General features: G+C 41.3%; 1 protein-coding gene across 1 annotated transcript; it reads left to right on the top strand.

Annotated features, from left to right (window-relative positions):
- The first annotated feature begins 4,679 nt into the window (after positions 1-4,679).
- On the top strand, positions 4,680-25,670 carry LOC111749469 (aldehyde oxidase 2-like). Its single transcript, XM_064286842.1, has 5 exons — positions 4,680-7,492; positions 8,482-8,534; positions 13,376-13,744; positions 14,478-14,645; positions 25,338-25,670. Exons 3-5 carry the CDS (start codon positions 13,520-13,522, stop codon positions 25,389-25,391), a joined length of 447 nt encoding a protein of 148 aa, XP_064142912.1. The 5' UTR covers positions 4,680-7,492; positions 8,482-8,534; positions 13,376-13,519; the 3' UTR covers positions 25,392-25,670.
- Positions 25,671-26,082: the final 412 nt, after the last annotated feature.

Raw genomic sequence — 26,082 nt, 5'->3', positions numbered from 1 at the left:
ACTGTCATGTCTACACTCCTGGACTGAATCAGTGGCTGGGCATAAGAGACCCCAGATGGCCACCCCTCATCTGTATGGCTGCCCCCTTATTAAAATCACAACTTACTCTCTGTTATCTCTCTAATTCACGTCCACGGCAGCCAACTTCTCATCTCGCCCCAAAAGGCATCTGTTATGGATTGAATTATGTCACCCAAAAAAATACGTGTTGAAGTACTAACCCGTGTACCCGTAAATATGACCCAGTTTTGAAATAGGGGGGTTCTTTTGTTATGTTAATGAGGTCATATTAGAGTAGGGTGGTTCCTAAACCTAATCACTTCTGAGTTATGAAAAGAATAGACTAGACACTGAGACAACACAGGAGGAAAAAGAAGACAGACAACAGGAACAGGTGCCAGGAATACCAAGGATTGCTAGCAGCTACGGGCAGTTCTACTCTGTCCTATAGGGTCGCTATGAGTCAGAATCGACTCGACAGCACTGGGTTTGGACTGGGACTAGAAGCTAAAATAGACAGAGAAGGACCTTCCCATAGGGTCACTCCCTGGATTTGGACTTCTAGTTTCCTGAACTGAGAGAAAAAAGTTTCCATTCTTTAAAGCCACACACTTGTGATATTTCTGTTACAGCAGCACTGGGAACCGAAGACCCAAAACCAAACCCACTGCCTTTGAGTCAATTCTGACCCATAGCAACCCTGCAGGACAGAGTAGAACTGCCCCACAGGGTTTCCAAGGCTGTAAGTCTTTAAGGAAGCAGACTGCCACATCTTTCTCCCAAACAGCAGCTGGTGAGTTTGAACCACCAGCCTTTTAGTTAGCATATGAGCGCTTTAACCACTGCACCACCAAGGCTCCTTGTACCTAAGATAGCATATTTAAAATAAGCAATGATTTTAAGTCTCCATTTGAAAGGCCTCCAGTTTCCCACAGAGCTCTAAATTGATGTACCTAAGAATTACCTGGCTAGGAGTTGAAGCATGTCATTCCAGGTCAGCAGATGACTCACAGACCAGCTGGAACACCTACTCTTTAAACTGGGTGTGAGAAGCACTGCCCTCAGAGGAAGTCGAAAGGCCCACCACCAGTAAATACTCTTATTAGCACTTATAATCCCTGATGCTCCCAGAGTTCCTGCAAGCCACCCCTGGGCCTCCAGGCATCTCCAACAAACTAGACTAAAGTCTTAATTATTCCCCCTCCTCCTGGAAGCAAAAATACCGCTTTTCCATTCATTCCATTACCATTTAGCAGACATTTATTTAGTGTCTTTGTGGTTCAGACTTGCTCTAAGTTCTTTACAGAACAAAAAGATGAATGGGAACAGATGTCCTCCTTTGGTGAGACTCTCAGAGAGGAGCTGGTAGTTGCTACGTGAGATGAAGTGCAGAGAAGGGGCATTTGAGCCTTCCTAGGTGGAGAGGAGAAGCCTTCAAGGAAATTTGCACAGAATGAGACTATGAGGTCTGAAGACTGGGAAGACAGGGAAAGAACAGGAAGAGAGAACAGCATAAGCAAGGGCAAAGGTCAGGAAGGAGCAGCAGTGAGGCTGAACTCAGAGGTAAAGCCAGGAATGGCGGGGATGAAGCTGGACAAGTAGGCAGAAGTCAAATCCCAAAAACCAGTTGTCATGGAGTCAACTCTGACTCTTGAAGACCCCATCTGTGTCAGGGTAGACCAGTGCTCCATTGGGTTTTCAATGGCTGATTTTTCAGAAGTGGATTTCCAGGTCTTTCTTCTGAGGCACTCAAACCTCCAATCTTTCCAGTGCCTTAACTGTTTGCACCACCTAGGGACTCTGCAAGTCCCAAAGGGTCTCATTGATTGTAATAAGGAGCTGGGCTTTCCCTTAAGCAATGGGGATTTTCCACCCAACGGTGAGCCCTTCTCCCCTTCATGATTTCATTCGAATGTCACTCTGGAAATCCTTCCCTGAGCTCCATAGGAGAAGTTAGAGCTGTTCTCCCAGGCCTCCCAGAGCCCTTATGCCACATCCATTATCTCACTAACCATCCTGCACTACAACGACTTGATTTCTAGCCTGTCTCCCCACCACATCATGAGCTACTTGAGGAAGGACCACGTCTTATCCATCTTTACATACCCATCTAAGCACAGATTTGGCATAACACTTTAAAATGTTGAATTAACTAGTTTAGAGCTGGAACCAATACTCACAACTCCAGAGGAATGCAAAGGGGCTACTACTAAATCCGGGTTCCTAAGTTCTTTGCAGGTGACTTCTGCACAACACAGAACTAGGCTTCAGAATCTCACCAGAAAAGCTTGCCTTTCTGATCCCCATATGAGACAGGTGTTTCACAACCTCATTTTTTATATTGAATCTCACTAATTGCCTACTTGCACTGAGCTGTACATTCTGGGTTGTTTTACTAGGCAGCTGCACTCATTCACATCTACACGGATGGGTCCGTGTTGGTCACACATGGAGGCAACGAACTGGGACAAGGTATTCACACCAAAATGCTACAGGTAAAATAAATTAATTAAATTCAATCACTAATCTCACTATACATTGTTGGCATGGTTGATATTTGCGGCTCATCTTTTAGGGTACGTGACAACTCCCCGTACTCAAACTCTAGGATCCTAACTATTTAGTTGAAAAGCTTCTTATATGTCAAATAGAATGGCTAAGGTGGCAGAAATCCCATACATGTGCAAATACTGCTGGAGCTTGGCCAAGGTTTATGAATGAAGTTTGTTAGTAAGGACTCCACTAATGAGCCCATGGAGTCCTATGGTAAGTGCCCCATACAAGCCTAACTGGACAGGGTTATTAATGTTTTATTTTGACAAGTAAGGACGAATACTTCATCACTGTCACCATTAATAATTTTTTAAGGATTTTAATACGGAAAAAGTAGGAAGAATACAATCTCAGAGGAAAAAATAATCCATTAAATTGAATAAATATAACTTAATAACAAATTTACTAGGTTGTCATAGGACATATCTGTTGCTTTTGACTGTCCAGCCCCTTCAATCCTTTGGAACACTACACCTCTCACATCCCATAGAATTCTGCAAGAGTCCTCAATTCCAGACCTGTTAGTCCCATCCTCCTCTTTACCTCCATACCTGCCACAGATATAGGTGTAGAACCCACCTCTGGCCAGTCATGGTTCCCAACCCCCCCTGACTGCAGGAATTGGTCCAGAAAGAAGACACATGACTCAAGCAAGGCCAAGCAAGTCCCTTCCTGGGGCTAATACGTAGATGCTGGAAGAAAGAAACTACCTTTCCCCTGAGGTCGTTTAGCTGGAATGTTGTAGGCCAAGGGTCACAGAGGCCAACGCACCTGTGTTGTGGACAAAGTTAGTCTACTGTTGGAAATAACATGACCAACACTGAGAGAAAAGAGAGAAAAGAAAATATGAGAGGCCATGAAGCCCCTAGATACAAACAAACGTGATGTTAGCTCCGCCTATCCTTCCCCATTATATGAATCAATAAATTCCCCCACCATTACCAAGAACCAATAAAACTGTCCTCTTTTTTGTAATTTTCCATCTTTCTGGGGAAACTTAACCACTGAATGGCATTAGTCTGAAGACTGGCGTTTGGAAACAGGAAAGATACATAGCAGCAGATATCTCGAGAAGATGTTTTTGCAGGAAAACGAAAAGAAAACTTTTTCTTTTCCTTCTTTCCCTCTATTTCATTTATTTTTGATTAGATACCTTAATTTCCATATGTGTCTGCTAGAGAAACTTGAATGAAGGTACAGAGAAAAGTGAACAGCAAATGCTAGCAAAATATAAGCAAGTAGGAACAAATAGAGTAAAAAAGGGAGAAAGCTCAAGCTAAGCTGGGCGTAAGGGCAAGAAAGACATATTGTCAGGATCTCTCCAGGTTCATATGATACTGGATATCCTCAGATTCTGGACCAAATCCTGAGTCAATCAATCTAATACAGTTTCTCTCTCTCTCTCTCTCATTCTCTTCCCCCCGTCTCTTTCTCTCACTCTCTCTTTTTTCCCCAACCACTGTCACCAAGTCTGAAAGTCTCAACTTGGCCTACCCCCCTACACATGCAAAACTTCAGAAATAGGATACCCCTAACGTCCCAAAAAAAAAAAAAAGTCCCAAATACACTGCCCAAATTTGAAAGGAAGAACCAGTATGGAATATTGCCAGGAACACAGTAAAAGAATCAGCATGAGGCCCTTCTAAAAAGTGGTTTGATATTTATAAAACATATTATTTTAGGCTTTAGTGAAGACCATGGATGTAATTTTTAAAAATACACTTTTTTTCATTATTGAGAAAAATAATGTCTCAATTCTTCATAGCAGTCCTTGCTGTACTTGAAACTATTTACTTTTCTCATAGGTGGCCAGTCATGAATTAAAAATACCCATGTCTTACATGCACATCTGTGAAACAAGTACAGCAACAGTGCCTAATACAGTCGCTACAGCAGCCTCCATTGGTTCAGATGTCAATGGCAAAGCCGTACAGGTGATTCTTCTTGACTGTCTTTCCCTTGTGTACTTTTTCCACATTTCCTTAGCTGAATACAGGCACAAGTGGTTGGCTTCAGAGCAGTCACCCACGTCATTAAGTATATGTATTTTTGTTGTTGTTAACTGCCATTGAGTTGATTTCACTCATAGCAACCCCATGTTTACAGGATACCCGAAATGTCTGGAGAGTGTTTTAGTTAAATTAGGTGTATACTAAAGGACTTGGTCTTTGTCCCTAGTTCCTGGGAAGTAACCTCTAAACCCTTGGGATTTCCAAGTGATTGAAGTGCTTTGTTATTCATCTTTATTATTCTACACTTGATAGATTATGCGGATGAGGTAGCTCACAACAGGGCCGCTCCATAGTTTATGCTAACAAGATTACTCAGGATGGGGGCTGCCTACACTAGAAAGACCAACCCTGTGATTAGATGATTCAGGCTTTTAGCCACATGATATTAGCCTGACCTCCAGGGAGAAAAGAGGGACAGGAGGTTGAGTTCAATCACATGGATCAATGATTCAGTCAATCATGTGTGCATAATGAAACCCCAATAAAAACTCTGGACACCAAAGCTTGAGTAAGCTTCCCTGGTTGGCAATACTCTACATATTGTCACACGTTATGTGCCAGGAGGGTAACAAATCCTGAGAACAAGGAAGTTTCGTGTTTGGGGCCCTCCCACACCTTGTGTCTCTCCCTTTGCCTGGTTATAATATGTTTTCTTTTGCTATGATAAAACTGTAATACTAAGTATAACGCTTTCTTGAGTTCTATGAGTCATCGTAATGAATCATCAAACCTAAGGGAGTAGTGGGAACCCTTCAATTTGTAGCCAGCTGATCAGAAGTGAGGGTGGGCTGGGGGTCCCCAAGCTTGCAGATGGTGTCTGAAGTGAGCACAGTCTTGTAGAGGACTGTGCCCTTAACCTGGGAAGTCTGGCCTAACTCCATGTAGTTGGTGTCAGAGGTCATTGCAGTAGGCTAAACTGAGATGACAAATAGACCCAGAATATGATGGATCAAACGTAACAGGAGTCTCTTTCTTGAACACGTAACAGTCCAGAGGGAGTGTTCAGCCATTTGAAAACCCAGATTGATGGCGGTTCCTCCATGTTCAACATGTGGCTTTCAGTGTTGCCCTGAGCATCATCATTCCAGTTAGCAGAGAGGAGCTGTGAAAGACTTTGGGCCAGACTTGGGAGTGATGCAAGTCACCCCTCATAATTCACCAGCAGACCCAGTTTCAGGGCACACTGACTGCAAGGGAGGGTGGGAAACATGGAGTAGTAGAAAACCAAAAGCCCAGCTATTATGGAAGAAGGGAGAATGGATTTTGGTGAGCAAACAACCGTCTCTGCCCCCAGGAGACACAAAAAGAAGAAATTCAGGTACTAAATGCAATGCAGAGCTGTGTAAGTTCCCCTGACACAAACAAGGTCTTGCAGGCAGGTGAGCAGACAGAACACCAGCCAGGTAGATATGGTGCAATTCAAGTGTTGTCATCAGTGGTGTTCTACCAGAATGTTCACAGTTTTCCTTTGTTATATTCTAGCTGTTTTGTTTGTTTGTTTGTTTGTTTTACTGCTACATTTTCACTATCTCAGAATAGAGCCATGGCTTCACTTTCCTTCATTCAAATGCCTGATTTCATGTACTTTTGGAAGTGAGGTCTACCTGTCATTACTTTTTGTTTATTTTTTCCATTGCAACACTGTGGGGAGGCATATTCCTCCATTTCTAGGACACTGCACTTATGCCACCAACAGGAACGAGTTTCAGATCATTCTTGTCTTCGTGGGGCCACATCTTAGAGGTCCAAAAACAGAGACACTTTTTGCTCAGAATAAGAGTGTGGGAAACTTCAAATTTATGAGATTCAATTTTGGGCAGGGTCAAACACAAGAGAGGAATACCCCCTTAAGTCTTCTTAAAACTAAATAATAGTCTAGTGTAACTAGTAAAAAACGTCTGCCTTGAGCATTATGTTCTCTTAAGAACTATCTATATGAGATCAAATTGACAACAGCAACTTGAAGACTTAGAAACCTTAGGGGGCAGTGGGTTTATGTTAATGAGGGAGGAACAACTCAGCAAATGAGGGTGAGGATGGTTGCACAACTCAAAGACTATCATCAATGTCACTGAATTTTACAAGGAGAAACTGCTGAATTGGTGTACATTTTGCTGTGTGTATTCTCAACAACAATAAAATTAAAAAAAAAAACATAATAAGGGAAAAAAACAGGAGAGAAACAGCTCAGGGTATATGGGATTTGTTAGCCCAAAGCGAAGGTTAATCCTTCTACTAGGGTGTTGAGTTTGAGATTTAAGTTTCAAGGATCAGAAACTTTGTGGGTCTAGGTTATTATAAAGAAAGTTTAAGTTTTTCCTCCCTTCACACCCAAAGCCAAGATCTTCATTTCAGTAGTTTAATGGTAGGTGACTGGATGAATGAACAGAGGGATGGACAGAGAGTTGAAAAGTGTTCCAGAGCCAGAAGGAGGCTGCATGTCAGCATTGCAGATTAAAAAGCACAAATTTGAATGAAAATGGTGTTTTGATCCCTTAATTTGAATGGCTGGAAAACACAAAAGAAGGTATGGCTCACAGATGTAGAAAGAGAAGGAAGGAATTTAGAACATGAATATTCTAAGAAGGAGAACCTGAGAGAAGAGATTCACCTGAGCCCACATTTTCATAGGAACTGAACCAGGAAGGAAAAAAAAAAAAATTCTCCAGTAACTAATACTATTCTCAAGGGCAGGAACTGTTCTGTTATTACCTCTGTGTTCCCGGTGTATCAGCAACAAGACCCTCCATAAGCATTTGCTGACCTAATCAATTATCAATGAATATTCTTTCACACAAATCCTAACCACCAGGCTCTTCTCTAATGTGGGTTCTCTTCTTCACTCTTTATAGAATGCTTGTCAGATTCTTCTGAAACGTCTTGAGCCCATCATGAAACAAAACCCAGAAGGTACATGGGAAGACTGGGTAGGTGTTCCACTCTGTTTGTTAGTATGAATGAGAAAACAGTCCAAATCAGTGTCAAAAGAGAGCCATGGCCATGCACAGATATACTACATAGAGACAGTTCTTCAAAGTGTCACATTGATGACACTTTGGCCCATGCTGCTTCCCTGGCTGAAGGGATTTCTACAAAAGGACAGGCTCACCAAAGGTTGAGAAGGCTGCTCCACGATTTGTACCTGGTATATGTGGAGAGAAGTCCCTGGGTGGTACAAACGGTTAATGTGATTGTCTGCTAACTGAAAGATTGGAGGATCAAGTCCACCTAGAGGTGCCTTGGAAGAAAGGCCTGGTGATCTACTTCCAAAAAATCAGTCATTGAAAACCCTATGGAGCACAGTTCTACTGTGACACATGTGGGGTCTCCGTGAGCCCGAATCCACTTGATGGCAAGTGGTTAACTGGTTATGTGTGGAGACAGCACACAGGGAACAGCAGTCACTGCAAAGAGGAATGGAGGTGTATGATGAATACCCAGAAGGCCTCATTCACCCTCATAAATCAGAAAGAAGAGGAAAAGACTAAGCATTCCTAAGCCACAAAGAAATGTTGATATTTTGGGTAGAAAGGAGGAAAACTACAAGGCCTAGTTGCTATTGAATATGTCTCAAGGGAAATGACTCATTCAATCCAACTTTACAATATCCTATGTTTTGTTTCATTAGAACAATTCACTATCACACTTAGAGTTCCAACATTTAGAAATGAAGCTCCAAATACCAACATTTGAAGCCCCAAATTCTAACATTTTGTTTGTTCAGTCCAGATTTCTGAACTCAGTCAGAAAGAAATTGTCAGTATGCCAATTCAGGGAAAACGTAGGATGATTATTTCTATTATTGATAGCAGAGTACCAGAAACAATTATCAGATGTCAGTTTTGATATATGGAATGTTTTCATTTTCATCCATTGGATGGTATATTTATTTTAACTAAATATGCCCATTCTACAGATAGAAGCTGCATTTGAACAAAGAATCAGTCTTTCAGCCACTGGATATTTCAGGTAAAAATTACAATAATATCTCAACTTAGCTGAGAAAACATGAAGTAACCCAATTCCTCTGGGTTCCCTTATTTGTAAAATCTGAATTTTTTTGTTTTTTTTTAATGCGATTACTGAGTCCCTTCTAGGCCCAAAATTCTATAATTTCTTATAGGCCTTGGAGCTATATGCAAAGAAATATTAAATAATAGCATAACCCTACATGGTTAAAAAAACAATTTTGATTTGCAACAGCTAATCATTTTTTTACTGTTTATTGTGAATAGTAAGAAAAATATTAAAGGAGCCCTGGTGGCGAAATGGTTAAGCAGTCCCTGCTAACCTAAATCTTGGCAGTTTGAACCCACCAGACAATTTGCAAGGGAGGGGAACGGGGAGACCTGCTCCCATAAAAATTACAGCTGTCCTGTAGGGTCGCTACAAATAGGAATTGACTCAACAACACACAGCAACGACAACAAGATATTATTCTTAGAAATAACTTGCAACTCAGTTTTACAAATCTCCCTCCTTTTATCATACAATCTTTCTATTTTGAAGCTCCTTGCTAGGCAAGAGGAGATGGGTAGAATGATAGTCACTAATCACCATTTACACCTTACCTGTCAGGGGAAAGCCCTCAGTAAATGCATATTTACTGAATGAAGTGTGAACTGGATAGCTGGTTGTCAAATTCAGGAAGTGTATATTAGTTCTCCATTCTAACGAGACAAACCACCAAACCAAACCAATAAAGAAACATATAAAAAGCAAAACAAATTCTCATGATGAAGGAAGGGAAGGAGGCACCAGCCCAGCCTAGTGCTCTGTACATAGTGAGTTCTATATTCCTCAGTTCAGTTACCCAAGAGGAGAACAAGCCATCCCTCTCGCTGGGTACATCTTGCATTATAGGTGAATGCATTGCATTACCAGCCTATACATCAGGCTCCTATGAGTTAAGATAGCACAATCTAGGGGTCCCTCTGGGAACACTGATAAATATCAGTTGAGGTTTTCAATGTGCAGAGCTAAAGTTCAAACTCTAGACCCCCAAGATACAGATACACTGTGAGGTTTTGGCTAAAATAGTCTTTTGGCTTCTCTCTCCTTTTGGGCATCCTAACTGCAGCACAAGGAGTATCCTCTTTTAAATGCAGGCAAAAGATGGTGCTGCCGTAACTAGCTAGCTTATAAACAGAGTTAGCAGTTGAAATGAGGTTAAAAGGCAGTTGAAATGAACATCCATCAAAGAAATGCTACTGTAAAACTTTGATAATTTTCAAAATGAATCAACATTGTTTGTACCCGCAAGGCAAAGGGCTTTATTTCTTCCATCAGGGGCTACAAGGCCTTCATGGACTGGGAGAAGGGGGAGGGAGACCCGTTTCCTTACTATGTCTAGAAGGGGGAGGGAGACCCGTTTCCTTACTATGTCTACGGAGCCGCCTGTTCTGAGGTCGAAATTGACTGCCTGACTGGAGCTCACAAGGTAAGCCCAATACAGCGTTCTTATTGGCAAGTTAAAACAACAACTACCAAAAAAGTGTGTTCTGTATTACGTAGACCAGTTTCATTTGTAATACCTGTACAGTAAGAACAAGATTCTTTCAATTCCATGGGAATGTCCCAGGACCCTGCTTTATCCAGCATTTCCACTTAAAAAGAAGATGTAATGGTCAAGAAATAGTTGTTCATGTCAGCCTGAAGTATATTAAGTATCCACCCGCGTCAATAGAATTTTTTATTCCATTTAGACAACAAAATGACTTTTCAAAGTTTTTCCAAAAGAGGCTCCATTCCTAAAGGAAAGATGATGAGTTAAAAAAATCTGAAGGAATAGGTAATTTAGAAAATAGTCTTGAACATTTTTAAACACGTAGCAATATGCTGATGTTTCTTCAAAGACAATCATCCCAAAGTTACTACTGACCTCTAAAGAAATAGATTTTATAGTGAAAATAATTTTCATGTTTTCTATTCCAGTGAACATTCAAGAAACCACCTATTGAAAATACCCATTGCCGTCAAGCCAATTCCCACTCACAGTGACCTATAAACAGAGTAGAACTGCCCCATAGGGTTTCCAAGGAACAACTGGTGAATTTGAACTGCTGACCTTTTGGTTAGCAGCCAATCTCTTAACTACTGCACTTTCAAGGCTCCTCTATTTTAGTCACATTTAACTAAAAGTTAACAACTTGCACCATTAAGGGTAAACCCAAAGCATCAAAACCATGGATATGCTCATGGTACCACCTTGCAAAGAGAGAGATTACCAAACCAAAAAAAATACTAAACCCATTGCCATTGAGTCGATTCTGACTCATAGTGACCCTATAGGGCAGAGTAAAACTGCTCCATAGAATTTCCAGGGAGCGCCTGGTGGATTCGAACTGCTGACCTTTTGGTCTTAACCACTACACCACCAGGGTTGCCAGAGAGATTACAGAAACCTTAAATGTAGTACATTATAACCCAAAGTACAGTAAATTGTGAGGAAGTTTACAGGATGAACCTATAACACGTCTAATCTTCACACATAAATTATTCCAACATCGCCTTGAGCCACCTTGCCCAAAATTAGAAAGTCAATTCATGTGGAATAAAAAGAACTTGGAAAATACTGACCTGTAAATCTTGTCAAAATGTCTCACTGCTCCATTGCTGGTTAACTTGTCCACCATATAAATGTTATATAAATAAGATTTAAAAACACAGTAAATGAAGGGATGTTCTGGAAAGCAATTGCCCTCACACTCAGAAGTTTCATCTTTGGGACACATAAATATTATGTCTCCATTTTCATTCTAGATCATTTTTTAGACGGAAATTCTTGAAATTAGGGATCACAGATTGCTCATAAGTTTATTTTAAAACTGTGATTTCTGATGTTTTTCACAACATGGTGCACATAGAAAACGTGTATACAGTGTGGTAAATAGGAAGGCATTGGAGGCAGGTGGCCAGCCTAGGGGTCCTGCCCCAACTTCCCTCAGGTCCCAGGTGTCGGTGTCTCAGCACACTGTAGCCCATCAGAGTCTCCACAATAGGTGGGGAGCTCGGTTTTTAGAGATCAACTTTTTTTCCGACCCACACCCTGAAGGTAATGCTGCCAGGTTTAGCAAATAAAAATGCAGGACACCCAATTAAATTTTAATTTCAGATAAATAGTGAATACTTTTCTAGTAAAATATGCCCTGTGCAATATTGGGACATACTCGTTTTACCTGGCAATTCTATTCAAAAGCCTTTATCTATATAAATTCCTGAAGAAATCAAATTCCTGGGGATCATCCAAGTTTATGGTGCCAAGAAGTTAATATCTGGCCTCCCCTATGCTTAGAAAGCCGGTGGCATAGCGGTTAAGTGCTACAGCTGTTAACTAAGAGGTCGGAAGTTCAAATCCCCCAGGCACTCCTTGGAAACCCTGTGGGGCAGTGCTAGTCTGTCCTAAAGGGTCACTGTGAGTCAGAATTGACTCGACGGCAATGGGTTTATTTTTTTGTTTTTTTTGTATGCCTTTCTTATTACAGTTTAAGGTTCAGTTATTTCAATATCACTTTGGTTACTTAAGATAGTTTATTTCCCGAAGAAGCAAAACTTCCTTTAATTAAAGAGAAATCAAAGAAATTCAATGGTAGGCTTTATTGTTGGAATCTCTGAGTGGTGCAAATGGTTAACATGCTCAGCTGTTAACCAAAAGGTTGATGGTTTGAGTCCACCCAGAGGTACCTCAGAAGAAAGCCCCGGAGACCTACTTCTGAAAAATCAGCCACTGAAATCCTATGGATCATAGTTCTACTCTGACACACATGCAGCCTCCAAGAATCAGAGATGACTGGATTGAAACTTTTGTTTTGTGGTGGAGGGGTTTGTTGGGGATTTGTTTATTGCTGTTGGCCATTTGTGGTTGGTGAACTAAAACATCCTACAATTCAATATTAGTGTACAGTCATCTCTTCCTACTGTTCAGTACCCATAATACAAAACATATCAGGTTTCAAGACAGAAGTAGGATTGAAGCCAACTCTAAGGTTTGTTCAACCTCCTTCTCTATCCAGGTTGAGGATGGAGTGGCCAGGTTTGAGTCAGAAGATAATTGCTGAATCCAAAGGGCTAGATAGAAAGTAGAAGCCCAGGTATTGGAACAGTGAATGTTATCAGAGCAAGCACCAGAAGTGGGGCACAATGAATGTTATCAGAATGTGGAGCAGAAGGAAAGCTCAGAGGGATTCCTGAGACAGACCCGCAGCACTCAGGGGCTTTCTGTGGCTCCTCAACAACCTGACACACACGCCCAGGGTCAGAACAGAAGGATCAGATCAGTTTTGATGTTTCTCAGAGAAGGAGATTAGCAAAGCCAAAGGTGGTCTCAACATTTGCCCTTAATTCACTCCAAGATCTTGCAAATCCCCCAAATCAGACATGAATTATGGCTGTATGATTTCCTCAATAAAATGGCAATAATACCACCTACCTCAGGCTATTGTGAGGACTAGATGAGCTCATGAATTATATTAAAACAACAAATCCAAAACAAGAATCGGATGCTAGGTAAATGACCAGGCTTAATTATTTACTAAGTGACTCACTTCCTCACACCATGTCATGGACTTTGGAGTCATTTAAATGAGTCAAAACCATGAATACAAAAAGTCTTCTGGAGTCATCAGTCCTAGCAGTAAACATCTTGGCAGATGTTTTACCAGGTTCAACCTAACTCTAATGTTGATGGAGTTCAGTGCAGTCTTCATTGACCTGCAGGAGTTCTTGAATGACTAGGGACCATTTGAATAAACCTTAAAATAATATATTTTTAATTCAGGTTTTAATGGTGAGGTAATTTTTATTTTTGGCAGAAAATCAGAACAGACATCGTCATGGATGCATGCTACAGCCTAAATCCAGCCATTGATATCGGACAGGTAGGTGCCAGCCAGCTGAGATGAATACCCACTCCTGAGTTACTGTGGGATCTAGAAAAGCATTCTAAAAAGTATACAATGTCACAAAGCTTGAAATTGTTCCCCTTCAGATTGAAGGTGCATTTATTCAGGGAATGGGCCTCTCTCTATACCACTGAAGAGCTGAAATATTCCCCAGAAGGTGTCCTGTACTCTCGAGGCCCAGGTGAATATAAAATTCCAACCATCACTGACATCCCAGAGGAGTTCAATGTGTCCTTGTTGCCATCATCACAAACCCCGCTAACAATCTATTCATCCAAGGTAAGCACCTACACCTACTGGAAAATATAAGGGCTCAGGTGGCATGGTTGAAAGTCAGTGGATAAAATAATAAAGGTTAACGGTTACCAGGACTCAGTCATTATGGACCGTTAGAATTTGGAAATGAATCACCTAGAGAAAACTAAGAGTCAGAGAAGAAAAATGATCCACCTGTGTCAAATGTCATGAGCACATCTAGACCCCAAGGATTTTATTAATAGCTTTTTTCACTGAAAACTCTAAAATTCAGCAAAAAGCTTTGATTTCTGGATAGAAAAATATTTTCACCTAAGAGCCTTAAGACTATAATATTAAATGAGATGGAAGGCACAGTGCCACTGGAAATCTTAGAAAACAGTGGCATTTTCCTCTCTGGTCATGAAGTTGGCCAGTTGAATTAATTGAAAGTACTCTTCTTAATAGAGCACCCTCCCCTCACACCATACACACACACACACACACACACACAAACTTCTTTCCTATAGAAGAAAGATTTAACCCAGACAGGATTAAAGATCTGGGACTTCAGTAGTTATTGGGATTTTTAAGAGTACTTAAGCTTCATTCAGTCAGTGAGTCAGTCAACAAACACTTATTGAGACCCTGCTGTGTGTAAGACCCTGTGACGATAACCCCCGTGTGGGGATACAATGATGAACAAGACCAGGCCTCTGCCCTCTAGTAGCTTGTAGTCTAGCACAGACGCTTCTAATACAAATGTGTTTTCTTGCAGGGCCTTGGGGAGTCAGGGATGTTTCTGGGATCATCTGTATTCTTTGGCATTGCTGATGCTGTGGCCTCAGCACGCAGAGAAAGAGACGCAGCCGTAGACTTCACAGTGAGGAGCCCAGCAACACCAGAATGGGTTCGAATGGCCTGTGCAGATCGGTTCACAGAAATGGTATGGCATTGTTTATTTTCCTAAAAGGTGATTTTTCTATTTCCTGCTTCTCTTAGTTATCTAGTTCTGCTATAACAGAAATATCACAAGTGAATCGCTTTAACAAAGAGAAATTTATTCTCTCACAGTGTAGGAGGCTTGAAGTCCAAATTCTGGGCGCCAGCTCCAGGAGAAGGCTTTCTCACTCAGTTGGCTCTGGGAGAAGGTCCCTATCAATCTTCCCCTGTACTAGGAGCTTCTCAGCACAGGAATCCCGGCTCCAAAGGACACTCCACTTCTGGCTCTTCTTGCTTAGTGGTAATGAGGTCCCTCTCTTCTCTGCTCTCATCTCTCTTTGATATCTCAAAAGAGATTGACTCAAGATACAACCTAAATCCCATAGATGGTGTCCTGCTTCATTAACATAACTGCTTCTAATCTTGCCTTATAAACATCATAGAGGTTAGGATTTACAACACATAGCGTAATTCCATCAGATCACAAAATGGAGGACAAACACACAATAGTGAGAATCATGGCCTAGCCAAGTTGACACACATTTTTGGAGAACACAATTCAATCCATAACACTGCTTCTTTGACCTCTTGGTATATTTATAACCTAATCTGTGTCTAATTAATCACCTTATAAGAGATAAAATAAATCTCACAAATATGTTGTATCTATGTAGTAATTTTAACTTTTTAAAAGGCATTTTCCCATGTGTTTTTTAATTTTATCATCTCAGCAAACCTAAAGTAGGATAATTTATCATGTTTCAAAAGCTAATTGCTAAATGTGAAATAGAAGTCCTGCTGACACAGTGGTTAAGCACTTGGCTGCTAACCAAGAGGTCGGAGTTCAAACTCACCAGCCATTCTGAGGGAAGAAGATGTGGCAATCTGCTTCCGTAAAGATTTACAGCCTTGGAAACACTATGAGGCAGTTCTACTCTGTCCTATAGGGTCGCTATGAGTTGGAATCAACTCAACAGCAATGGGTAAATGTGAAACAACTGATTTCACCAAACTGTATTAAAGTATTCCCTCTATCCTACCCAAATTGCCCTACTATTCAAGAAAAACAAATACACACACATACAAGACAAGAAACAAAAACATTGGTTATGTAGCTTTATTTGATCATGTCAATTTCCATGTTTCCCATACAAATGTAGAACACACACTGTCTGCCCATCATTTAAAACTAACATGTTCCTATTACCAGCTGCTGCTTTTCCACTTCATTCCATTTCTTGACAATGCCTCCCAGCCTAGGACTGAGGGGACTTGGGTGTTATCTGCTCAGGTGCACCTGCACATGGCAATCCCAACCTGGTGAGTATTACACATAAGCAAACTTTGTGAGGTCATGGAGTTCACCTCTTGTCTGTCGATTTCCTTAAAGTATCCATCCAAAGATAAAACAATAATGGTAGCTAATATTGATTGGGAGCCCTGGTGACATAGTGGTTAAGAGCTCGGCTGCTAATCAAAAGGTCAACAAGTTCAAATCTACTAACCACTCCTTGGAAACCCTTTGGGGAAGTTCTGCTTTGTCTTATAGGGTTGCTAATGATCAGAATCAACTCAATGGCAATGGGTTTTCTTTGGGTTTAATATTGATTGAGCACTGTACTAAACATTTAACCGTATTATCTCATTAGTCATTACCACAACTCTGTTAGGTAATTACTATTTTTTCCTCTTTTTATTATTGAGGAAACAGAAGTATACACCCACTCCTCACTCATTGACATGGTTAAGTTCCAAAGACCACGTTCTTTTGCAAAAATCAGCATTGGGTGAAAATTACAGTAGCCTAGGCCTAACCAAGACTGTGTTTGAGAGTTAACTGTAGCCTACCATACTCAGTGTACAAGAGATGATCGGAAACGAATGAAATCGTCTTAATCTTACGATTCCTGACTGACTCTTGATTTAAGCTTAATATCCTAAAGCTGCCAAACTACGTCATTACATAAATGCCAAATTACAGCATTACGTAACTGCCAAACCACTGAGAATCATGGCCCAGCCAAGTTGACACATGACCTTAATCATCACAGCCAATGTTACTCTTGCCTCGCAGTTTGGTGTCAGTTACTCCCAGACATACATTATTAATGCACAAAATAGTCGGATAGTAGAGTTTTTACTATTGTCGTAAATGTCAGATAACGAGATAGTCAATAAGTGAGGAGTAGGTGTAACTTGCCCAAAGTCACACAGCTGGTAAGTAGGGGACCAGGTTCGAACTCAGCACCATCTGGGTCCACCCCAGTATGTTGCCTCCTAGAGGAAAAAAAGTATTAATTCTCTACTTCCTCAAAGAAATTTATATTTTAGTATCTATCTTTAAAGAAGTCCAAATACTTAGCTAAACTCACAACAGCCACCCATAGAATGAAAAAATAATGTGCCCCAGTGTAACTCAAATTTTTTACTGCTGACCATGTCTGCAAATGACCGCAAAAGTGTCACAAGTATTGATTTAGGGGGTAACAAATAAATTTTAGCAAGTAGGCGAATTCATAAATACGGAATTCACAAATACGGAACCCACAAATAATGGAGATCGGCCATACTATAATTTCAGCTGGTGATGAATACTGTGAAGCAAAATAAAGGAAGAGTCGAGGGCTAGAATGTGATGGAGAGATTGTTATTTTAGATAGTTGGCTACAGAAGTTTTCTCTGGATGCTCTCATTTGAGCCGAGGCCTGAATGAAGTGAGGGAGTGAGCATAAAGCTGCTAAGAGTGTGTTCCAAGCCCAGAATAGCAAGTCCAAAGGCCTGGTTTCAAAGGATTCGAAGTAGCTGGGGACAAAGTAGCTCTGAAAAGTGGCCTTTTTCTTAAGTCTCTGATCTTGCCTCTTGGGTAGGGAAAGTTTGTAACTGAAAGGCTGCAATTGCTCTTCTCCCTGGCAGAGAGAGAAAAGAAATAGAGATTGATGGCCACACCACTTATCTTCACATCAGAAGGGTGCAACCAGGATTGCCCTTCTTCCATTCACTGGCTTTCCTGGCAACTAGCCTCTCTCATGTTCCAGGTCTGCTTCTTCACGTCTTTAGAAATTATGGTTCATTGATCCCTTAGGAACCAGATATCTGAACCCACATCAGAGTGTATACTTTCAAATACACTTGATCGGACTACAACATGGTTTTTAAGTTGAATGATACAACGATTCACACTGCCATAAAATGCTGTACTATGCCAAAAAAAAAAAAAAACAGGGAAAAACATAGATACTAACACTTTTTAAAGAAGGCTTAGTGGTGGAACAGTTAAGCACTCGGCTGCTAACCTGTAAGTTGGCGGTTTGAACCCACACAGCGTTTCTGCAGAAGAAAGACCTAGTGGTCTGTTCCCATAAAGATTACAGCCTAGAAAACCTTATGGGGTAGTTCTACTCTGTCACATGGGGTCGCTATGAGTCAAAATCTGCTCAATGGCACCCAAAAACAGCACTCTTTCTATTTGCCCTTTGCATATGGTTGTTAAACACAATTTGTTATGATAAGTAAGAAGGTAAGAGGCTCAGAGGGTCTGTGTACTAGAACATGCAAGTTAAAAAGTCCACAATGTCCTCTTTTAATAATCCCTTTATCACCATAAGGTAAGGAACAGCCTGGCTATATCTGTTTCTTAAACAGAAATGATGGTAAAATACAGTAATTTTCCTTTGGAATTAAACAAAATGCATGTAAAAATACTGTGGAAATACGAGTCACTCTGTAAATATTAGAATTAAGGTCTCCACCAAATGCCTGTAACTATTAATGACCGTCTTCAAAATATGCCTCTCCCAAAGAGCTTAAAAAGTGTTTCTACATTAAATCAAGTTGACCTGCTAAGTCCAGAACAAACATCAACCTTTAGGACTTTGCAGGCTCATTTTCATGGGTAAATGAGCTTCAACAAAAAGCAATCATCGGTAAGGAGCCTAGGGCATTTTGTTATAGAAGTTCTAATATTTGAATGAACATTTACTATATTAAAATTTTTTGCATTGTTTGGCCTTGGTGAACTTGCTTACAGAGTTGTTGACTGATGTTTTAAAAAAAAAAAAAAAAACACATGTTTTTACACCTGGTTAATTCCTGGTGAGGACAGCGTTGCTGGTGAGAATTTCTGCTCTGAGCCCAGCAGGACAACCTGGCTCAGCAGACATGGCCAGAAACACCATCTCTCTGTAATTGCTTTTATGTTGACGGGAGAAACAAAAAAGTATTTCTTGGAAAATGTGATTTGTACAGTCCCTTAAAATTCCACAAGGAAAAAAAAGGTAAATTTCCCTTGACTATATACAGAAAAGACCTAACTAAACCCCCCATCACCTCCCCAAAAAAAACTAACACTTGCAAATTAGAAATTTTCCTTAGAAACTGATTTCCTTTAAAAAAAAAAAAAAAAAAATTAGGATTCAGGGACATGACAGCCTTAAAAGTTAGAACACTGCCTTGGAGATTTTGGGAGTAGGACAGATACAAAAACATTGTCACCTGGTTATTACCACTAGCAAAAAATATTTGTTAAAGTAACTATAAAACAGTGGTATGCTGGGCTCCCATAACCTGTGTAAAACAAATTAGCCTGGAAGCTAATATCTGACAACTGAGCTTACAAACGAGTTTGTAAGCCGATTTCAGCTCACCTCACATTTTGAAGGGGCAGACTTTAGAGTGCTGACTCATAAGGAATCCTTGCAAGCACAACAAATGGGCAGGTCATGTGTGAGCCTGAGATCTGGTATTACAGTTACTTGTTGTTGTTTGTTGTTGAGTGGGGTTGACTCATAGCATCTCCATGTGACAGAGTAAAACTGCTCCATAGGGTTTTCTAGGTTGTAATCCCTACAGAAACATAATGCCAGCCAGGTCTTTCTCCCATGGAACTGCTGGGTCAGTTTGAACTGCCAACCTTTTGGTTAGCAGCCAAGTGCTTAACCATTGTGCAACCAGGGCTGCATATATTTACTCAAAAAAAAAAAAAAAAGCCCACAGCTGTCGAGTTGATTCCAACTCATAGCCACCCTATAGGACAGAGTGGGACTGCCTCATAGAGTTTCCAAGGAGCGCCTGGCGGATTTGAACTGCTGACCTCTTGGTTAGCAGCCATAGCACTTAACCACTACACCACCAGGGTTTCCTATAGTTACTTAGTGGAGACAAAAACCCTTTCATTCTTAGACCAGTTCCCAATTCCAAATGGCCGTGCCCGTCCTACCCCTGCTATTCTAGAAGAGTGTTCCATCCTGAAGGCCTTTGCCTCCCCACCTCTGCAAACTCTGACACAGTCTCTTTCCACCTACTCTCCTACCTCTTATCACTATCAGCATCCGCACGCATTTCTACATCACCATCGCCATCTCTTCTGCATTCTCTAGATGTCCTGACTCCGCTGGCAGCGTTAGCAATGCCACCTTCCGTTCAGGAGAGAAAGCCCTTCCTGCTGTAAGCAGTCTGGTTTACCTACGTTGCTCTCACCTGGTTTGCCCCAAGCACTAGTCCCTCAAGATGAGGTGTGCTCAATCCCATATTCTACACACAATCTTGGATTTCTCTGAGCTGGGAGAGACGAACTGCCAGTCCTATCAGACCGCATTCTATTTCCTATGTTCTGGAACCTACTCCCTCAACATGTAGAAACTTGGAGTTTCCAACCTGTTCAGCTGAAATCTAAGCCACAGATACCTAGCTGGACCTTAGGCCAGCACAAACGTGCCTCAGTCACACAGATTCTGGGACACGGAAGCAGACTGCGTGACCCAGGACAGACTACTCAGAGTGGAGTCTCCTATGGTATCTTCCCCAGAATGCTGAGTCCATTGTCTGTTCTGTTCCTGTGAAACACATGCATATATATCCATGAACACACAACAGGCATGTACTCTTTCTTGGCCAGTCTTCCCTGCCCTGCCTCTCATGGTGCTGGGAGGAGGTTTTACTGGCACTGCAACAGGCTGTGGAACCGTTTCCCCATTGAATATGATTGTCCCAGGATGCAGGGACCGAATCTATTTCTTGCAATGCTTCATGACACTTCACACAGTGGCCATTCTTCCTGCTAAAGGGTAATGTCTTAGTCATCTAACACTCCTATAACAGAAATACCATAAGTGGATGGCTTTAACAAAGAGAAATTTATTTCCTCACAGTAAAGTAGGCTAGAAGTCTAAATTCAGGGCATTAGCTCCAAGGGAAGGCTTTCTCCCTTTGTGGACTCTGGAGGAAGGTCCTTGTCATCACTCTTCCCCTGAACTAGAAGCTTCTCCACGCAGGAATCCCAAGTCCAAAGGACGCGCTGTCTTCCTGACACTGTTTTTTGGTGGTATGAGGCCCCCACTCCCTGCTCACTTCCCTTTCATCTCTTGTAAGATGAAAGGTGGTGCAGTCCACACCCTAGGGAAACTCCCTTTACATTGGCTCAGGGATGTGACCGTAGTAAGGGTATTACAATCCCACGATAATCCTCTTTAACATAAAATTATAATCACAAAATGAAGGACAACCACATAATATTGGAAATCATGGCCTAACCAAGTCAACACATATTTTAGGAGGACAAAATTCAACCCATGACAGGTGATTATCTGATACTGTTACTGAATGTCTGTTTTTGTACTTAAAACTCTCCTACCCGGTCTCTGGAAGGTTACTCCTTAGGTTGGGAGAAGCAGGGAAAGGGGAGAGATAGCGAGAGAACTTAAAAGGGAGAAGGATAAAGCTAGAGGTATTCCTCAGATTGAGAGGAAGTAAGAGATGCAGAACGTGAAGCAGGAAAAAAAAAAAGCCATCTTATCCAGCCAGACAAAGGAATTGCAGTGAACTGTTTTAACTTAGTGATTACAATGCAGGCTTTGGGATCAGAGGGCCCTGGGTTTGAGTCTCAGCTCTACCTTTGATTATTTAACTTTTCTTACCACTCAGTTTCCTTATCCACGAAGTGGGGCAGAATAGGTGGAGAGAATAATTCTAGCTACTTTACATGGCAGTCGTAAGGACTGAGTAAGATAATACATAAAGCGCTTAGCAGTTGTCACACATAGGAAGTGGTCAATATAGATTGATGATGATGAAGATGATTAAGTGGGGAAGCCCTAAGGTCACCTTCAGGGTCAACAATTCACCAAAGGAGTCACAAATTCCGAAAAGTTGTTATATTCATGGTTATAGTTTGTAACAACAAAAGGATGCAGATTAAAATCAGCAAAGAAAAAAGGCACACCTGGCAGAGCCCAGGAGCGACAAGCCAGAGTTTCCAGTTGCCCTTTCCCAGGAACAAAGTGGAGTCATAGGGACAGCATTTAATTCTCCCAGCGACAATGTGTCACAACACACATGAAGTATTGCCAACCAAAGAATCTTACCTGAGCATTGACATCCAGGGTTTTATTGGGGATTGGTCACATAGGTATGGAATATCTGCATTGCTGATCTTAGTCTCCAGCCCCTCCAGAGGTCAAACTGATACCATGTGGCCTATGATCCAAGGTAAATAAAGACACTCTTATCCAGAAGGATATTCCCAGGAGCTGGTTAAGAGGCAAAACTTTCTTTGGGATGTGCAGGGTTTAGACAACCAGGCAAGCTGAGCTAATCCTTTACTGAATGATGATGCTGATAAAGATTCCTGTTGACACTATGCTTTGAGACCAATGACACTGGACCCAGATACCATCTCAAAAAAAAAAAAACCTGTTGCCGTGGAGTCAATTCCAACTCATAGTGACCCTATAGGACAGAGTAGAACTCCCCCATAGGTTTTCCAAGGACCACCTAGTAGATTCGAACTGCCTTCCTTTTGGTTAGCAGCTGTAGCTCTTAACTACTACGTCACCAAGGTTTCCATTATCTCAGAAGCTGAGCTTTAACTAAAAGCGGAATTGGTCTCAACAGCCAATTAGTGAATGTATTGCTTTAAACATAACTATCAAGAACCAACCTAGGAGAAACAGGGCAGAGAGGGGGAAATGGCATCTAGAAAACGAAAAGGTAAAAGAAGAGAGGGAAGGAGATCACCAAAGGTCAATTTGAAGCCACTTAAATCCAAGGGATGGAATCTTTGAGATAAAAAAGAAGAAAGTGTGTCCTCAACCAAGTGGCTAGGAAGTAGGTTAAGGCCCAGTAGGGTGGGGTGTCAAGAGAATGAGAATTGATCTAAGTCCCAAAGCAGAAAGACACCACAGGAGCCCAATTCTGGTGAAAAGAAAAGGTAGCAGGTTTTGGAAGAGACTAAAAAGTCCCATCACCATTAGCAGAAGAGTCAACCTGAATCAACTTCAGACTAGACTAAGGAGCTTTGTCTAGCATCCAGCCCAGCCCAGGTGAAGCAGGCTGACTCTAGAGAGCTGGCTCCCACAGGACCAGTGAAGAAGAGAATAAGGAAATGCTGTTTGAGAAGGCCAAACCTAATTCTACATTCACATTTCAATACAGATTAAGAGCAAACAGTAGAACAGAACTGTTAAAGATGTCTTGAGATGTAGTTTGGTAAATTATTTTCTTCTTTTGGGGGGTTTGTGAAATAAATAATTCGGAGAAAAAAACCTTTTTGAATCATCATAACTTTCCACCACCTGTGGGAAGTTTGTTTTTAACACTTTTGCAGCTAAAAGTCAACCCTTCCAACAAAAACATGACAATGGGGGCAGGGAGGAATGTGTGTTCCGCTTTGAGGCCAGACCAAAGGAGAATTCCCAGCAGAGGGGGCAGGTATGGAGGACCACTAGGAAGAAAGGCAAACAAGTAAAATTCTTGGGGCCTGTAGTCCAGAATCCCCAGGTAGTGCTCAACTACTAACCGGAAGGTTTACTATTCAAACCCACCCAGAGGCATCTTGGAAGTAAGGCCTGGTGATCGCTTCCGAAAGGTCACAGCCTTGAAAATCCCATGAAGTGCTCTTCTACTCTGCAACACATAGTATTGCCATGAGTTGGCATCCAGGATGGTGAAATGAGTCTAGGGTTTAATCGGCAAGAGACCAAAAACCAACTCAAACTCACTGCCATGGAGTCAATTTCAACTCATAGCAACCATATAGGACAGAATAGAACTGCCCCATAGGGTTTCCAAGGCTATAAATCTTTATGGAAGCAGACTGTCACATGTTTCTCCTGCAGAGCAGCTGGTGGGTTCCAACCACTGACATTTTGCACAGCTGAGCACTTTAAACACTGCACTATTTGGTTAAAGGTACAGGGCCATGTGACCCTAATACCTTGCAACATGTTTTCTCTTTTCAAAACAGTTGATTGAGAGCTTGACATAACTAACCCCATAATGATACTCTAAGTAACCTATAAGCATTTTTCTATTGCACCAGCTGCACTGGTCTCTTTCCCAAGGGGTGTGGAGCCCTCTTGGCTCCTGTGGCCTTTGTCTCTCACCTCTTCTTTTTTCTCTTGAGAAATGGCCTTCAGCCTGCAAGACAGCAGCTAGGAAGACTGCCTGGTGTTCTTGGCCTGCAATTTTCTTTCTTGCTCCTTATCTCAGTCAGGGTGGACTTGGCAGGCCAGTTCCACTAGCTGAGAGATTCTTACATAAGTTTTTTTCAACCTGTTATAAACATGCAGATTAAAGTCCAGATGTCCGACATGCATATCTTTAGTTTCGTGATGTATATGACCATCTGTGGGCTACATGCTTAAAAACATTAAGTAATCCTTGCCAAAATGATATATAAGCTCTGATGTAAAAATTGCTTTGGAGGGACTCCATAAAGAACAGCCTGCATTGCTGTTGGGACCCCTCTATTGGTGTCACCTCCTAATAAACTTTCTCTCTCTTTCTGGGGTATGTTTCATTGGTTCCACTGCTCCAGGGCACAGACCCTAATCGGGTAGCAGCTGTTCTCAGATCACTGCAAAGGGATCAGGGTCTAGCAGCTGTTCTCAGATCACTGCAAAGGGATCAGGGTCGATGGCCTCCAGTGCAAACAATGTATCCCACCCTAGCCACTTTCCTCTTTCTTTCGCTTCCCACCTCCCCAAACATTTTGATAAGATACGTATTTCTCTTTGAGATTCATATCCGGGGAACAAGTAATAATATGGTAACTAACCCAAGTGCCCTCTTAATTATCAACATTAAGTGTGGCAGAGATCACATCACCAACACACTGTCTTTTCAAAATTGTCACTTGAAAAGAATATGGGTAACACAGCTCCATCCCCCAGGACCCAGAAGATCCTGCCTCCTCTCGTGAGGAATTTTTTTTAAACCTACAGATTTGATATAATTTTTCTGGTGGAATATTGCATGGAATTGTTAAATGAAATGAAAATGGAGTTACGTGGTTGACAAAATGGCATCAGCAGTCAAGTAGACAATGCCCCTAAGACCTGTCCTTACTGAAACTTAAGCCTAGCTCTCCTGTAAATAAGGCCACTCTTGGTGACCAATGAGGTCCTGACAGCCCTTCCTTCCTTCCTGACCAAAGAGACCTTAACAGCGCCTCCACCCTCCTTGACCAACAGAGAGTTATACAAACCAAACAGAAATAAGCCTCTTCTGCTTCTGCATTTTGTCAATCTAAGCCAATCATTGCTGATACTCAAGGGAGTACCTTTCCACATGTAATTTGGTGCTTTCCAGTTCTTTAATCTTCTGCCCACATAAACCTCATTTAATAGATTAATTTTATTATTGACTCGCTTTCTTTTGACAGTACTATGGTATTAAGCATACAATTTGCTTTCACTCTTAGATCCCAAGAGATGACCGGAAAACATTTAAACCTTGGGCTATCCCTATAGCATAATGTTGCTGTCACTTCCTAAAAGGTAAGATCAATAAACTAATAGATGATTGTGCAAAAGAAAAAAAAAAAAGCTACTCCGGTGGTTTTCAAGCTAGGATTCCACAAATGTTTAAATCAAGGTATTTTTAAACCAATATATCTAACATTTTAATCCTTTAACACTAAACATGCATAGCTTTGGAATATTGACAAAGAAAGGTCAGGATGTTTTAACTAACACATCAGCTTTTCATTTCAAAATAAAATAAAAAAGACTATAGATTAGATGGAGTAAGATATTTTAAAGATCCTACTCCCTGATTTTTTCGAGACTCGCTTACAGCCTGAATACAAAACAACAAATTGAAATCTATTGATTACTCCTTTTACAATTCACTAGTGCTATTTGGAAGAATTATTTCGTAGAGTTATCAGAGGCTACAATCTTGTGTTTAACCCAAAATGCAGAGCACTGAAGGCTTCAGAGGGTGGCCACAGAAACTCCCTGGGAAGCACATACTGATAAAGAGAAACACATTTTCATTGTTAGAAAATTAAACTTCTGCTTTTCTGCCCACTTAGTGGGCAACACAGAAGCCCTAGTGGCACAGTGGCTAAAGCACTTGACTGCTAACCAAAAGGTCCGCTCTTTGAAGCCACCAACTGCTCCTTAGGATAAAGAGGTAGCAGTTCTGGTTCGGTGAAGATTACA

This window comes from Loxodonta africana, chromosome 6, assembly GCF_030014295.1.
Source record: "Loxodonta africana isolate mLoxAfr1 chromosome 6, mLoxAfr1.hap2, whole genome shotgun sequence".
Classification (NCBI taxonomy): domain Eukaryota; kingdom Metazoa; phylum Chordata; class Mammalia; order Proboscidea; family Elephantidae; genus Loxodonta; species Loxodonta africana.
Note: the sequence above shows the minus strand (reverse complement) of the source record. Positions and strands in the feature narration are given on the sequence as shown.